At 42.3% G+C, this 16,507-nt stretch overlaps 1 protein-coding gene across 1 annotated transcript in view; it reads left to right on the top strand.

Moving 5' to 3' along the window:
- Positions 1–14,176, top strand: part of LOC117211279 — a 54,935-nt gene extending 40,759 nt beyond the window's left edge. Inside the window, 4 exon segments of the mRNA XM_033454988.1 lie at positions 1,020–1,161; positions 2,043–2,346; positions 4,618–4,929; positions 7,129–14,176. Of these exon segments, the coding sequence (XP_033310879.1) occupies positions 1,020–1,161; positions 2,043–2,346; positions 4,618–4,929; positions 7,129–7,286 (916 nt within the window). The 3' untranslated portion in view covers positions 7,287–14,176.
- Positions 14,177–16,507: the final 2,331 nt, after the last annotated feature.

Raw genomic sequence — 16,507 nt, forward strand, 5'->3', positions numbered from 1 at the left:
TCCGCGAGAAGCAAGAAAATAGTTTGCGCGGCGATTCGTAGACCCAAAATAGGGCGGTGTGAACAGCAGGAAACTTTACTATACACCGTGCAACGTGGAGTAGGAGAGACGCGTGTATTTGGCGTGTGTGAGCGCTGTTGGAAAGAACCGGTTATATAGCAACCGTCCTCCACCTTCTCCACCTTCTTCTTCTTCTTCTTCTTCTTCTTCTACTTCTTCTTCTGCTTCTTCCTCCTTTTCTTCTGCCTGTTCTTCTCCTTCTTCCTTACTTTCCTTCCTACTCATTCGTCGACCTTTCGTTCCATCCTCGCCAAGTATCCAGCGAGCTCAGCTACGTAATACAAGCGATTCTATACATACAAACAAGCACGTGCGTGTGTGCGTGCTCGTGTAGAGACTCTGTGTCTCTCTCTCTCTCTCTCTCTCTGTATGTACAGTGTACACTTACGTGAGGTCCCGACACCATGGGCGCCTGCCTATCTGACATTGGGTGCCTGCCTACGAGGGCGAGTCCGCGACGTTTCTTTTTTCTTTCTTTACTGACCTGGCTACCGACGGACGGACCCTGGGCAACCGTGTATTCCTTCCGAGGACCCTCCGGGGGCGTTGGAATTTCGCGAGCGTTTCACGGATAGCCTTGTTTCCGATACGCGGAAACCCAGTCAGAATCCTATTGTACTCGACTCGCAACGGCAGGATATCCCGCGGCGAAAGAAACACCGCTGAGTGAAACGTGACTGTTAATATGTTTAATCGCGCCGATGATATCCGACGATTAATTTTTTACTTGATGCGTTTTGAGCGGCGTCGAGATCCAGGCGTTGGAAATATAAATGATTCCCTCGACTATTGTTCCAACTTCGTTCGATCTTCTTTACTCGTTGTATTCGTGTATGTATGTACGTACCTATGAATGCTTGCGCCTATTTACTATGCGTATACGATTTCCTATATTTCATTCAGCGATACGAGAGTCGAATTATTAGATATATATCGATGATTAATGTTTTCTGTTACAGATTTCGAATAGACAACACAGACCACATAATAGACGTGAACAAGAACAACGCGGCGTTCGAGTACGATCAAGTGAACATAATATGTCCTGTGTACCAGCCAGGAACGTATGACGAGGACGCGGAGAAGTATATTATTTACAACGTAAGTACTTTCGTATCGAATCGTAATGCTAAGAATCTTGCCCTCGACATTGGTAGAAAGATTGTCACGAGTCCGAGCGTGTACCCCGGTCTCGCCATCCATAGTGGGATCAACAGATAAATCGAGTTACACGTCTGTCGACCCATTATGCGAAATAAAAAATTGTCAAAGGGCGTTCCGTGCTGTTTAGACAGCTGCTGCTACTCGAAACTCGTTCGTTAACTCGCTCATATCGGACCCCCAAGAACGACTTCCGCCTCGTAGCCAACTCTTGACATCGCGTTGCCCTCGAGGGGCTGTTCCAACTCTGTTTCACCCGCTTTTAAAAATATTCATGACAAACTACCGTGTCGCCGTTATTCCCGAATTAGAGAAACTCGTATATACAAGACCGATAACGATGTTTGTTCTTGAGACGAAAATTACAGAGTTTCATAAATCAAATCGTTGCTAGCATCGTGAAAATCTTTCGTCCCTGTTCTTGCTTTTATCGGAGATTCCAGCGCAGTTTCCAAAAGCTGCAACGCAAACGTCGCCAATCATCGCCGAGATCTAATCATCTTATCCTACCCTTCTCGTATTGTCTCGTTCGAACTCGACGATAGATACTTTCTACCCCCTAATCGTATCTTGAGAGGGCGGGTGGTTTAGGTAGCGAGGAACTAGTGAACGAACGAAAATTAGCTTTTTTCACGGCTAGTCGTTAGAAAGAATGGCAAAGAAATGTCTTTGTCTTTATCTTTGTAAAGAATCTTTGTTTGTATAGACTCGACAAAACGATAAAGAAAACGTTCAAGGACGTTCGACTCGTACGTAACAAACAACTAACGCGACGAATCGATTGGTACCGGGAACTTATAGCTGCATCGTATGTTTCACAGGTGTCTAAAGAGGAATACGAAACATGTCGGATAACGAATCCAAATCCACGGGTGATAGCAGTTTGCAACAACCCGTATAAGACCATGTACTTCACGATCACCTTCAGGCCGTTCACACCGCAACCTGAAGGCCTAGAGTTCCTGCCAGGCCACGATTACTATTTCATCAGCACTTCGTCCAAGGACGACCTTCATAAACGCATCGGTGGACGATGCACCAGTAACAACATGAAGGTGGTCTTCAAGGTGTGCTGCCGCAACGAGGCTGACACCTCGTCGTCTTCGGCTACATCGCGCAACAATTGTGAGTATCCTTCGTTTTATTGTAAACACCGACACAAATATCACCATTTTCTTGTTAATATCGATTCGTTCGTTTAACCAGAAGAAGATATTTTTTTCTATTCGCATTGACGCGAAATTTTTAAAGACGTTTGATGCACATGCATTGAAGAAACGATCGAATTTGCCAGCGTTTTCACCTTCGGTCCCATTTACGAGCATTCCTTAAATATTCCTATTCCGAAATCGTTTCGACGTGCGAAAACCTTTGTCCTACCGAAAGGTACGCGTTTCGCGTGTACGACCGCTATTCTAATGGGGTCCGATTATCATAATCTGAAATTATAGTCGTTGTATACGTCGTCTACGCCGCCTTTTCATTTCGCGTGTAAATCACGTTTAAAAGCTTCACGGTTTCGCTTGAGCGTGCGAGCTCCCTTCGTACACGCTCGTGGATGAAACGATTGGAAGAAGGGCCGTGTCATAAATTCATTATCCCCTAATCAGTTACAAAGGGAAGGACTACTCGTAACGACAGACGGTCTACGCCGATTCCTTCATCTTCCGCCGCGAACACGATCCACCCTCGATCCCCCTCTCTGTTTTCCCGCTCGTACAGACGGCCAGCCCGTGCTCCTCCCCTCTTAAATAATCCCTATCAATTATAATTCTTAGCCGTGCACACCATTTGTTGCGGTTAGAGGACCAACGCTGACCCAGAACACAATAAATTCCACTATTTCATTCTAGCCCGTTCTCTTCTCTCCCTAATTCGTTCCAACCGTCCTCCCAACACCTCCTCCGCCTCCTACCCGCTACCACCGACCCAACACTCGTCGGAGACGATTCATGCGCCGTAATGACTAGCTATTTCGCCGGCCGAGAACTCTGAACTCCCTTTCTCTCTTTCCCTCTTTCACCGTTCGGTGTCTCGGGCATTCAAGATTCCAGCAGGCTCTCCACCGACCTCGAAATCCTTCCGCGGCTTTCTACCGTGCCGTGTTGCGGGATCAGACCGTGAGCACCGACGCTCGTGTACGATGCCCTACGATTACTATCAGCGGCCACGAACCGCGAGAAATGTTAATCTCGCGGAAAATTTCAGGCTGGCTCCTCTGCTTTGCGCCGCGAGCGCTTTGCGCGGCGAAAGACATTTACGCCGGCAATTAGCCGGCGAAAATGCGAAATTAATCTTCGACTTTATTCCACCGGTAGAAGTTCATTCTCCCCGAGGTCTTTGTGCCTGTGAATTTCGGCCGAGAACATAAAGCATTTGTCATTCATTACGGTTATCGTGTTTTCTTTCAATCTTTTATTCCTATTCTTTTTTATTTTTTTTTCTTTTTTCTTTTTTCTTTTTTCTTTTCTTTTTTTTTTTTTTGTTCTCTTTGCTTTATCGCCGAAAGTCGATCGGTTTCAGGAATGAACTTCGACCGCAAATTGCGTAAATTTCGATTTAAAGTCGCGTAATAAAGAAGATTATTTTTTTCTTTTATATATCGCATAAACGTTTTAAACGGACATCGGACGCAGTAACAAGAATTCACGTTCCCATCGTTTTCCCGTGGCGATCATCGCGGATGTTCGATCAAACTTTTACGATACCGCGTTTACGGTTATGATTGTAACGGTTTGCGCGCGATTCTATTATTACGTACGATCGGCATCGGCGAATGATCGCCGGAGCGATTAAATAAAATTTAACGGACGCAATCATAACCGCCTGTATTTCGATTCGGGGGCCGGCTTTAAAATATCGACCTCTGGCGAACGCGGGTATGTACATAGATAATTGAAATCGATGTCGATTCACCGGACACTCGGTCCCGTTTACGAGCAATCGTGGAACGGCGGTCGCGTTCTCCGTCGTTGAATCCCCCTGTTGAAAATTACGCAAAACCGATGCGCGATTTGGACCGCGATTGCGGAGTTAAAATCGAAACGCTCGTCGACGCGACGTTATCCTAAATCATCCGGCTGGAAATGCCGGTGAACGACGATGTTGGACGGGCGCTCGCGCGCGCGTAACAACAGTAATCGAGACTGGCTGAAAATTGCACGCAACTCGTGAACCAGCGGAAAAAAATCACTGGCGGAGATTACACGCTAAAATTCAATAGCCGCAACAAAGTATAGCTCTGGCCGCACGATGCAGCCCAGACGAGACTACGTCGTACGTACGGTTCTCTGGAAAGCACGTCGCGTCGTCGCGTCGTGCCTCGCGAACATGACGATGTAATAAGAACGTTAGAGAAAGAGGAATACGTTAACGTTGATCTATGTCATTTTTCAGCCGTAGCTGTAACCAGCAGCACCGTGCCAAGCAGCAGCTCGACCAGCACCGCAGTTTTGGGTGGAGGAGCCGTCGGAATACCACCCCCGCCACCACCGAGCGTCGTCAAGAACGGCGGCCCAGATCGATTCTACCCAGGGGGCAGCATTCATCATCATCACGATCATCATCAACCGGCCACGGCGGCGCCGACCCTGCCCCACGTACCCCCTCCGGCCATCTACCCTGTGCATCCGCATCAGCCTCCGATTCACAATGGACCGCCGTCCTCCTCGCCGCCCAAGACCTCGATCGGCCAGAAGAAGAAGAACAGTACGTATAACACAGCGCCCCACCGCCTCTTGCCACCTGCTCTCTTTGCCGCGAAACGAGTTTCTCGATGCTCCTCGCGACCATTATCTCGGCCAATGATTCTTTCATTTTTTCTTTTTTTTTTATCCTTCTCTCTTTCTCTACCATTCTGTGTTCCTTCGTTGCTTTCTTCTTTTTCATTCTCTTTTCTTACGCCAAATCTCTCTCGTCGTCGTCGCATCTTGTCGAAATTAATCATGCAAGAGGAGGGTCATTTTATTAATCGACGCGAATTAGATCGTCTATAATGTATCTGCGAGCATCGCCGAGTTGCTCGAATTTAATTATCGAATAGAGTAATGAGAAATTCGAACATCATCGAATAAAATAGTCGACGACAATCGCGTCAGATCGCGCCTATATTTTGCGAGAACGCGTTTTCTAACTTAGCCGCTAACTTGTGCCGCTAAATCCCTTGTCCCTTATCGTTACTTTCGTTTTGTCCGGCTGATAATTATCGCTTCGTATCGGGATTACTGTTGCATAAAATTAAGATAAACCACTCGTACTCGACGATTTTACCGCTCGTTATCGTCGTGTAAATCGTTTTTTCAGGATAAAGGAATTACCGCGTTGTATCGCTACATCGCTATATCGTTATATCGTTATATCTTCGTTATTAACATCGCATAATTGATATTTCTTCTTTTCGATCGGAGCAAGCGTGAGTCCATATTCGCGCGAAAGTCTTTCTTTTCCATCGTTCTTTCACGATAGCTGGACGCGAGTGCGAAAGTCAAAGAGAAGAGTCGTCGTCGCTTCGGTCATTAAATTACCGTTATGTAGTTGAACGTGGCGGTGCACTGCGTGCCAAACAATCATTTTACGTAATTCATTTGGCTTATCGTTTGCTCGTATTGAAACGGATAAAGTAAATAAACGAGTAACGAGCAAATAAATTTTATCAGGTTTTAAAATTATATTGTCCCTCGTCATGTCTTATTCTACTTATTATCGCTACTAATGCATCCTACAAATAATATCGAAAAGGGTAATACGTTGAAAATTGCATTGATTGACCGGACGTAAAACTTCCGAAACATACCTCGAGCATCCTATCTTTATCTTTCGCGTTCAGATCAAACGTTCTATACTCATTCTCGTATAATTAGAAAAGTATCGAGTATAAAAGTTAGATCAGTTAATACCGCGAACGAAGGAAATTATTTACAAAATTAAGAGTAAAAAACTTAATAAACGAAGGAACACCTTTGGTCCCCAAAACGCGTGCCAGACGGAGAACAATCGAACGCGGTAGGCGACTCGATTCTAGGTGACTCTCTCGACAACCATCTGTCGTCTAGTCGCCCTTCTTGTGTTGTCACCTACGATAATTTCACTTGAAAATGCGCCACGGATATGCACACATTTGCATTCCATCGATAGCCAGGACACGGACGTTAACGAGGCAACCTGCTTGGCTCGAAACGCAACAGGGAATTCGTGTTCCGGAGGTGTTGAATTGAAATTACTCGAGTCGGCCCCGTTCCGCCTTCCTTTGTAACAACGATTCGAATTTCTCCACTGTATTAAAATCGTCCCTTCGAAATCGAATCGTGTCCCACGAAATTTACAACTTGGTTCGTGACCGACGATGTATATCCGTTACGACGCGTTTCGCATCGAGCAGAAGCAAAAAGTACATCAATCTCCAAGTACTCACCAATAAGCCGGAACCTAGATGCAAGTTGAAGCTTCCGCTCCGATATCGCCGCGTTTCCTAGCCCTGGTAATGAAGCAACTTTTTCCCACGGAGCTCATGGAAGTTTCATTTCGAACAGCAGAAATTTAGAGACGTCGTTGACCTCCTTTCTGCAAGAATAACGTGATTATTTATTGGAAAAATAACAAAGAAAAATAAAATTAATCTCAAGAGCTCGAAGTATTAATAATTGCTAACAGAAATCCAGGATCTTGGAATTACTCGCTGTAAAGTATTAATTTCTACATTGTCCAAATTATGCAAGAAGCATTTCTATTTGCTTCTGTTTCATCGGATAACTGAATTCCCAATTAAAAATTTCCATTTGTTAATCCACGTTAATCAATTAAGTTGGCGGATAAACGTTTTTTTTTTTTTTTTTTTTTTTTTTAATAACTACGATAAACGATCAAATGGCTATTGTCCGGAAATAAACAATTGATTTTTTCTGTCTACAGAGGAATATTCGGACCATCCGAACGAAGTTGTGAAGAACGAAGAATTGACCTACAACGGGGCGAGTTCCAGCCGTGTTCAAGATCGGTACTACCAGCTGGTGATGGTGTTGACGGGAAGCTTGTTTATCAGCGCGATCATGCCGCAATTATTACGGTGAAGCGACAACACTACCGACGAGAACGTATATCCCATACGTCGAAACCCCTTTTTCTGTGATTATCCTACGTTTAATTAATTTCTTGAGGCACGCGTGCGCGCGCGCGCTCGCGTGGCCGCCCCTCAATCGTGAAAAATAAATGAAAAATAAAACGCGCACGATTTATGGTCGGACTGCCTCGAGAGAGAAAGAGAAACGAGAAAATTTAATCGGGAGGGAACGAAGACAAAAACGAACAACAATGGTTTAGAGAAAAAAGAAAAATTAAATGAAAATAAAAGAGGATGCGAGTTATAAGAAGAACGAAGAGTCGGCAGAAATAATAAAAAAGAAAATAAACGTAAATGTCAAGAGAAGAGACACGCACGACACACGAGCAGCAACGCCATATTGAAACTATTCGAAAACGAAGAACGAAGACGTAGATAGTAAGATTACAAAGACGAAGAAAGACGAAACGAGGAGAAACGCTACTATTAGACACTATTATAGTATGCCCACTATTATCACTACTATAAATGGTAGTCGTATTGGTTGTCCTTCTTATCATTACGCTAATTCTAGGTATTTATTGGAAATACGAGGAAAGAGAACGAAGTCGTGGACAGCGTGCTAAATATCCTCGAGCGTGGCATACGCCGCATAGTGAATAAATACGTCCGTCAAAGAGAAGCGCGAAAGTTGTTTCGTTTAAATATCATAACCTCGCGCGTGAGGATTTCGAATGATAATGATATCGTACGACTGACATCGACGTTGGTTGACGAACGGTCCTCTGTCATCTATGCCTCGATTGCTTGAGAATTAGTATCGTACTTGAAAAGTCAAACGATTAAGTTAACTTAGAAACTTATATGTATATAGAGAACCAATTACTTACTAGGTTAGTATGATTTAAAACTTGCCATCTTAGTAGATGTATCACTTAGCACTCGTTTTTCCGTTAATATTTTCAGTATCACGCCCACGCAAATGTAGATACGTCATTTGTTTAACTAAAGATTTCAGATCAATCACGTGACTTATTGCGATAATCGAATCAAACGTTAATCCGCGATTAGTCGCGATGGTCGCGCCAATATTCGGATCGAAATCTATCGAAGGAAACAGTCATGGCGGAGGGTCGTTCGGTTTGCGTAAACAGTCGCGAGCAGGATAATTAGCACGCGTGTAAATAAATTCCTAATGAATATGTACAAGTGGCTCTTGCCTCGTCTTCGGGGCAGAGGAATTTAAGAGAGTGCCGTATACTAGGTAAAATCTTATATATGACACACGGAAGAGTGCGATACAGCGTGAGTGAACATTTCCGAGTGTGACAGAGTATGACGTGTGTGGGTGTATTGCGAGGCGTATGTGAACATTCGTGAACACAAAGATCGCCCATTTGGTTAGGACACAAAACTGTGTAAGGTGCGATAAACTTTTGTAAGTTCCGCCCGCGATTCTCGCAATCGTGACACTTTCGCGAACACGTGAAGTATTGTCGGCGAAGAAATTCGAAAATTCCTCTCTTCGACCGAGTTCGTCGAAGGGAAATGGCGAACGAACGAACGAACGAACGAAAGTATGGTATGTAATGCGTGAGAGAGACTGATCGCGGAGCGAACGAAATAACAATTTTTGTATCATAGTTGTACCATACCGAACTTTATCTATAGATCTGTATTATATTTATTATCCGCTATCATTACGCTACGAATAATCACACTCGATATTCTATATTTACTAGTAAAAAATATCAAATTTAATAGCGAATAAATTGCGTATTCGGCGGGGTAATGATAAAAGAAACGACATGACGCGAGCAAAACGATGAATTCTCGACCCCTGTCATCATCGGATCTGCCATTTGTTGTTTCCTTCTATTTTCTTTAATTTTTTTCTCGTGCTGTATTGCTCGAAAACGTCGAACACGCGCGTTCGAGTGCTTATTTCGACGTGTGCTCGCTATTTCAATAAATTGGCCGTGCGATGGTCGGTTTCATTTCGTCGATTTCGGTATCGTCTTTTGTGCTATGTACATCGTTCTTTTCAGTTGTCCCTACGATTCTCCTGTTTTTTTTTTTTTTTTTTATACTCTATTTATTGTTCACCGCCACGCAGATTTCGTTTACATCCGCGTACTGACGAACGTACGCGCATGCAAATCGCATTTATTTGTAAAACGTACGGGATTACATGTATACATGCACAGTGGTCACGATCGTTACACGCGATCCCGCTCTGATTTGTCGCGTACGTCGATAACGACGCCCTCTTCGCTAACGTTCAAGCTCTGTTCACGCTGCGATCGCAGCCGATTTTACGTTACGAACGCCCATTAACGTATAACATTGTACACGTATCCTGTACGTATCCGTAAGCCCGTGTTTCGCTCGATCACGATCACGGATCCATATTTCTATCGATCACACAATTTTACCATAATCACACGACAAACGTCAACTATGTATCTCGGATTTTATCGCGCGGAATACGTTGTACCGGCAATTAATTATATAGTGCGCGCGCATCTTGCGCATGTCGCGTATCGTATCGTATAAACGTAACTTGTAATCTTTAAAATTGCGTTCCCGCCAATACATTCGATGATTGGCCGCACGGCTACGACGGCGCTATTTTATTGCTTGCGTACTTGCACAACTCTTATTTACGCGCATTTCATCTTCCAGAATGCAAAATTATCGTTTTTGCGTCCGACGTCTAGTTTGACGATCGACCGATCACAATATACCAAACGTATCTACCGATTCTGTATCGACGATACGAACAACACGGCGAATATAATTACATACAACCTGGTCTTAAAAATGGATCCGTGAGCACCAGTGTGAATGGAGCTTCAATAAGTGCACATAGTTGTTACCGCGCGCGTAAGAATGCACACACAGCGACCGAAGAGCGTTCGTGGCACGAGGATGCGAAAGGAAGAAACTACAACGAGCAAATGATCGTTTCACGTTGGCCACGAGAAAAAGAGTTCGACCGAACGGCAACTAGAGTAACGAATTATTGTAAATACGAATATGCGGAGAGAATTACGTATTGTATAAGGCAGAGCGAGAGAATGTAAGAAAGATTAATGAGAGCGCAAGGGAGAGAGAGAGAGAGAGAGAGAGAGAGAGAGAGAAAGAGACCCCAATTCCGAATCGTAGATAATAAAGAAAAGATGTATTCTGATGGCTGCTCGATTGACCGACTCGTTTTCATCGTTCATTGATGGTTCATCGTCCTTAATTATACGCGACAATTAAAATGGAAATCAATGACCACGATCAGCCGGGAATGTTGAGGGAAACGATGGAAATTAAATGCGTGTATAATGTTATCCATTACAGTATTGTAAGCCTAAGTATTACATGCCTCCGATCCACGTCTGTTTGTCTGTCTGTCCGTTCGTCTGTCTACAGTTTGTACTTTTTACCCATGTGTTAACCGCAATAGCAATTTCGTACACGTACGAGCGATCGATTACGAGAAAGCAGTTCGCGACGATACCTACGATTCCACGATTCTTAGCATGTAGATTTCTCACAAATGATCATATTTTCGTTTCGTTAACTATAGCTGCTACGATGACAGTTTCTTTTAGTTTCTCTCTAGTCGTTTTCGTTCGCACACACATGTATACACGTGGAATTGTTTGTGAGCCGCTGATCAACCCGCAAAACGAAACCCAAAGACAATCACCTGCACCATTGTAAGGAAAAGCGTTCGAAGCGCCTCTGCGTAGATCAGTCGTCAACTATAGCGTCACGATATCATTTAGGTATATACGATTCGTTAACCCTCTCACACGAAGTAGAAGTAATTTAACACACGATTGTACAAAACGTTTCTCGTACAAGTTCGCTTTGCGGGTCTCAGAGGATATTACATACAGTAACGTACATTTGTAAAGGGACGCAAATAGTAGAGTGCGTTTACGTTTCGATCGGCATGATCGACGATCCATGTAACACGGTTGCACACACGTCTTGAATCGTGGATGTATCGATAGAACTGCTCCGGGCGGCGAATTATCGATCGACTCGAATTAATCGAATTAATCAGAGCCAGCATGAAAGCCCGTAATCAATTAAACATAAATGCAATAGCAATGCAGCAAAGTTACATAGATCCAATGTGAATGGTACTCATTCTTACGGACGATAGATGATACGGTATAACAATAATATAGACTCGAACTATCGATAGAAAATAGACAAGGTCACTCACTGCAATATTTTTTTATTTTTCTCTCCTTCATTTGTCTTTCTTCTTTTCTTCTTTTTTTTTTTTTTCGTTTCGACCGATCCGCTCCGAAAGCACCCTCCGGTCCATCCGTAACACCAATCCCGACCACCACCACCCCCACCACAACCACCACCACCACCACCACTACTACCGACCACAACGTGAAACGCTGCTCCTCGAAAGTTATTTTTGTAATCATGAACAGGGACAAGCATCGTACCATTTAAAGGTACCATTTAAATCGTTAGTAGAAAGTATACATAGATAATCGATATAATAGAAAGTTTAACGACACCGATATAACAGAGACACACAGGAATAATCATAAGGTCGATGAACCTGAAGATTACGATTAATTAGATCGCGCGTTAAGATTAGTCTTCGCTCTTAATCGCGTACACAGACCGATATACAGTTACGCATAAGTACGTAGACGCGTTGCAGATGGCACGTTTCGAGCAGAAACACACGAAGAACAAAACGAGGAACAGGTTTCACAGTTTTCTAATCCAAAGACGTCCGAACCTCCCCTTCATTGCGATTTTTATCGTTCATTTTCGCTATTTCATTGTGTTATCCTCTCGTGTGCGTGTTTTGGAACAATGTCAAGAGATTAGAGGTCTTCGCGGATGGAGATCACAGCAGGCGACTATTCGTACGCGAAAAGGGCTTGTTCCTCTCTTCTCGAGACAGCGGGTATAATGGGGATGAGATAAAACGAGGGCAGTAACGAGAAAGAAAGAAGTAACAGGGATGGGAAAGGGAAAAGTATAAAGGGATCGATTAATTAGATTTACCGCGTCGAATTGACAACGTCGCGGATTTATCGAGCGTGAAAATGGGATCGAGATGATTTCGTAGGTACGTCGTTGTAAATAGAGAAATGAAGAAAAACAAGAAAAAGATTACGATCAATAACGATAACACGATGAAATTTATATTAAATACATAGCAAGTATGAGGATAGGTTTCTAATAACAATTTATTATAAAAGTGAATGTACGTTGATGTCTAAGATTTTTAACAAGATGGAAAAAAAGATAAGAAAAAACACAAAGTGGTTATTATTAAACTATGATTATTAACTCATAATCGAGAAACACAAGTACTAATTAAACAAAAGAGCGTTTGAATACAGAACCACACTTTTTAGCCAGGTCATGAATTCTCTCACGTTGCATATATTAATTTTGTAACAGGTAACATTACATGACACATACGATCACGGTCACGGAAGCCATACGGCAGGCGCCACGTTATCACCGGAGCAACCGTTAGATCATTTCTTTTCTCTCTCCTGAACACGGTACACGTATTTACATATAAATTAAACAACAGTCGGGATATCATGTTTATAAAATGGGAAAAAGATGTCGAAAGATGATATCACACAGTTTATTCGATCGATCGATACGATATATCGAGGATAAGAAAAAAGGAAAATATGAAAACCAGCTTGGAGAAAGAAAGTATCAACGGTTTGAATAGTTCGATCGGTTAGCGTTGTCTGACAATCAAACGACCTAGTTTCCAATTACGACGCAACAATATTTATTCAGCCATTATCTCTCTTTTGCCTCACCTTCGCTCGATCTAAATTTGAACCGAGTAAACAGATAAAAAGCAAAAGCTGAAAAAAATTGTAAAAATAGTAACGCGGTCCACGTGTGGCATTCGTGAACGGGATCGATCAATTATAGATTGCGTGTGCTCGCTAAGTATGCACGTTCAGTACAGTACAGTCGTTCATTACAAAGCATTACAGATACAATACAAAGTAGCGTAGTGTTCATAATGGTAGTCCACTTGTAGCGAAATAGTGTTTAAACAGTCCAAACAGACAACCAAACAAGCAAAAAAAAAAAAAAAGAAAGAACCGGAAAAACGACATAATCGTCGGAAAAATTACAGGTAACCATAAAAAGTACACAGTAAACGTGAATCGATCTTCATGAAGTACGTGCAAGACACGCACACACATGTACACACTACGACACGTGCACACGACACATATACATGTATATTGGCACATATTGCGATACAAACAGTTTCAAACATTGTCGAGGGCGTCGCGAGAAAAGGTGCGGCGCTACTCTAGAGATATGAAGAAAAAAAAAGAAAAAAAAAGTATATATTTAAATGTACACTCATACACAGATACAGAGACACGATATACACATATGCAAAAGCGACGCGACTTCGACGACCACGCGACGTAAAACGCAAAAGCGCGTGAATTCACTCGCAGAAGCAGAGAAAGAAAGAAAGAAAGAAAGAAAGAAAGAAAGAAAGACGAAAGGTGGGAAAAAGGGTCGACGATGCTCTAAACGTAAACTCGTCGGCGTCGCGCGATTTATATAGCTATATTGTATTATGCATGTCGATATACGGTCACATATAACGATGGAAAATGAAAGTAAACCAAACGAAACAAAATAAAAAAAAAAGTGAAAAAGTAACTGGAAAATGTTAAAATGCCGGACAGGGAGACCGGGCGTCCCCCGATAAAATAATAATAATACACGTACATACTCACTCACATAACACATACAAAGTACGTCGACGCGTACGACGAAATACGTCGGCGTCGAAACGTTTCATTTTGAAAGTACCTTGCGCGAGTCGTCTCGAATCGTTTAAGTACAAATAAAAAAAAAAAAAAAAGAAAAAGAAAGAAAGAAAAGAAGAAGAAGATGACGACGACGACGATGATGATGATGATGAAGAAAAAGAAATGTTCTTCTCGATGGACGAGATGCGTGCGATCCACGTTCCACGCGATTCAGATACCAGGGTATCGAGTTCTAGTTCGCGGATTCGGTGAAGAAATCAGGTTTCCTTTTTTGCGTTTGAGGCCATCAGCGACGAGCACCATTGCGTGGGTTGTATAGGAACCAGAGGGATTCACAGTGCTGAATGGTAAATTTGGGGAAATCGCGTGTCACGCCTCTTTCGTTGAACCCTCGACAGGCATTAATGAGTTCCTGGAATCAAATTGGTTGTAAAAAGAATTATATTTAAACGATCGTTGCCTGCTCGATTCGAAAGGTTGTAAGCGCATCCGTGAATCCCCTCGCGGTTCATTTCCAAATGTTTCTATTTTTTAAACGAATGAAAACGATTTGCGTGTAAAACTGCATTCGCGATCATTTCGATGGATATTTATTGAAAACGGTGAGAACACAAATAAACGATATATACGCTCTGTTGCACTGATTTTTCGGCTTTTACCGATTTTAGACGTATACACATCTTTTACCGTTGTTTCGAAACGCTGTAAACACGAGATGCAAGAGGAAATTGATAGGTTGAATTACGTTTTTATCGAAGCTCAAACTTTTCATGAAATTTCGTATTGTTATATATATACACGTATATGCTTTGATCGATTCACCATATGTTTTAATCAATGGTTGAACGCGTGAAATTCAAACGCACAGACGTAAAGACGACGATTACTTCTTGCGTCGCGTGAAACGAGCGAAATGTAATTTAAAACGTAAAACTGCCATTTTTAATTAACGTAATCGATAGCCTCGAAAGCGATTGGTAATTATCGTAGCCGTAACTTATTCGTTGTCCTACCCTGCAAAACGAATGTTAAAAAAAGAGAGATAGAAGCTATAGAGTATGGAGGAATGTGAGTTCGCAGCGAAAACGGATGTCCGGTTCGATCGCATTCTTAAATTTCGCCAGTCTTTCGACGCTGATCATATATAAAAATCGTTTCAATTCGTTCCACGTTCCATCGAACGTGAAATACCGTCTGTCAAAGATGAACGCGCTACATTCACAAGCAGTACATCTTAAAAAGCACATAATATCCACGATGTCGTTCAATGGAGTGTGTATACATGGAGAATTGAAGATTTTAAACAAAACTTTGCCAGAAATTTCTTATCGCTTTATATTTTATATATGTGACATTAAAGGACATACAACACGTAGAATACTAAAACATATTATTTTGAAATGTTAGATACGGAAAAAAGAAAAGGCAACATTACCTTATCCACCACCAGTTTGAAATGTTAGTAATCTAAAAACAAGATCCACACTGACTGACTGTTTACTCAGACTGAATTCATTGATCCGTCGCTTCATTCCCTCCTTCTTCCTCTAAGTCTTTCATTTAATTCTAAGATATTTTGTCTCTATTCGAACATTTCAATCGTTCAAACTACTCGGTAACATATGAACCACATCTTTGGAGTTGTAAAAACCTGTTATATATTAGTCTGAATATTTTATATTTGATAAAATAATAATTTCACCTGAAAAGTTAACTATCGATCCGGATGTTATGTGCTTTACAAGATCAAATGTACATAGCGTATACATAATAGAAAAAATCGCGATGGCGTGTAATATACGAAATCTGACGATTCGCAATGCCGAAAAGAACGATGCTTATGTTTCGAGCCGCGTTGCTTGTTCACGGGCACGCGACCATGCCACTTCCTTTCGATCGATTCGATCCGATTAATCAAGCCCCCATTCGATTCGCCTAAGGCTTTCAGCCGTGTATGCTTCACAGACAACGAATCTCTCGACTTACCAAGCGACTCGCGACTGACAATAGTTTCTGCGATCCCTCGATGCAATTGTTTTAAGTGCAAAACTGTCGTCACGTAGGACAGGACTTATAAATCGTTGAAAAAACAGAGTATTTGGCAGAAAAAAAGAAAAGAAAGAAGATGCGCTCGAACGAATCGTTTCCCCTACTTGAATCTGCAAGGTACGCTCGTCACGTTGTTTACAGCTATTTATCGATTCTAAATCCGAAGCGAGAGTGTTACACATGAAAACGAGAAATATTTTTGCGCTGCAAAATTTTCGCAAAATGAAAAGTCAGTTCCTCTGTGGCGTGTCGAGATATACGCGAGATTTGGAGCCTAAATCGTTGTACGATTGTTTATATAGAACGAATTTATATTATATAGAACGATGCGAAAAAATGTTAAGTGTGCTTGTAAGTGTGC

Source organism: Bombus bifarius, unplaced genomic scaffold, assembly GCF_011952205.1.
Source record: "Bombus bifarius isolate JDL3187 unplaced genomic scaffold, Bbif_JDL3187 scf7180000008227, whole genome shotgun sequence".
Classification (NCBI taxonomy): domain Eukaryota; kingdom Metazoa; phylum Arthropoda; class Insecta; order Hymenoptera; family Apidae; genus Bombus; species Bombus bifarius.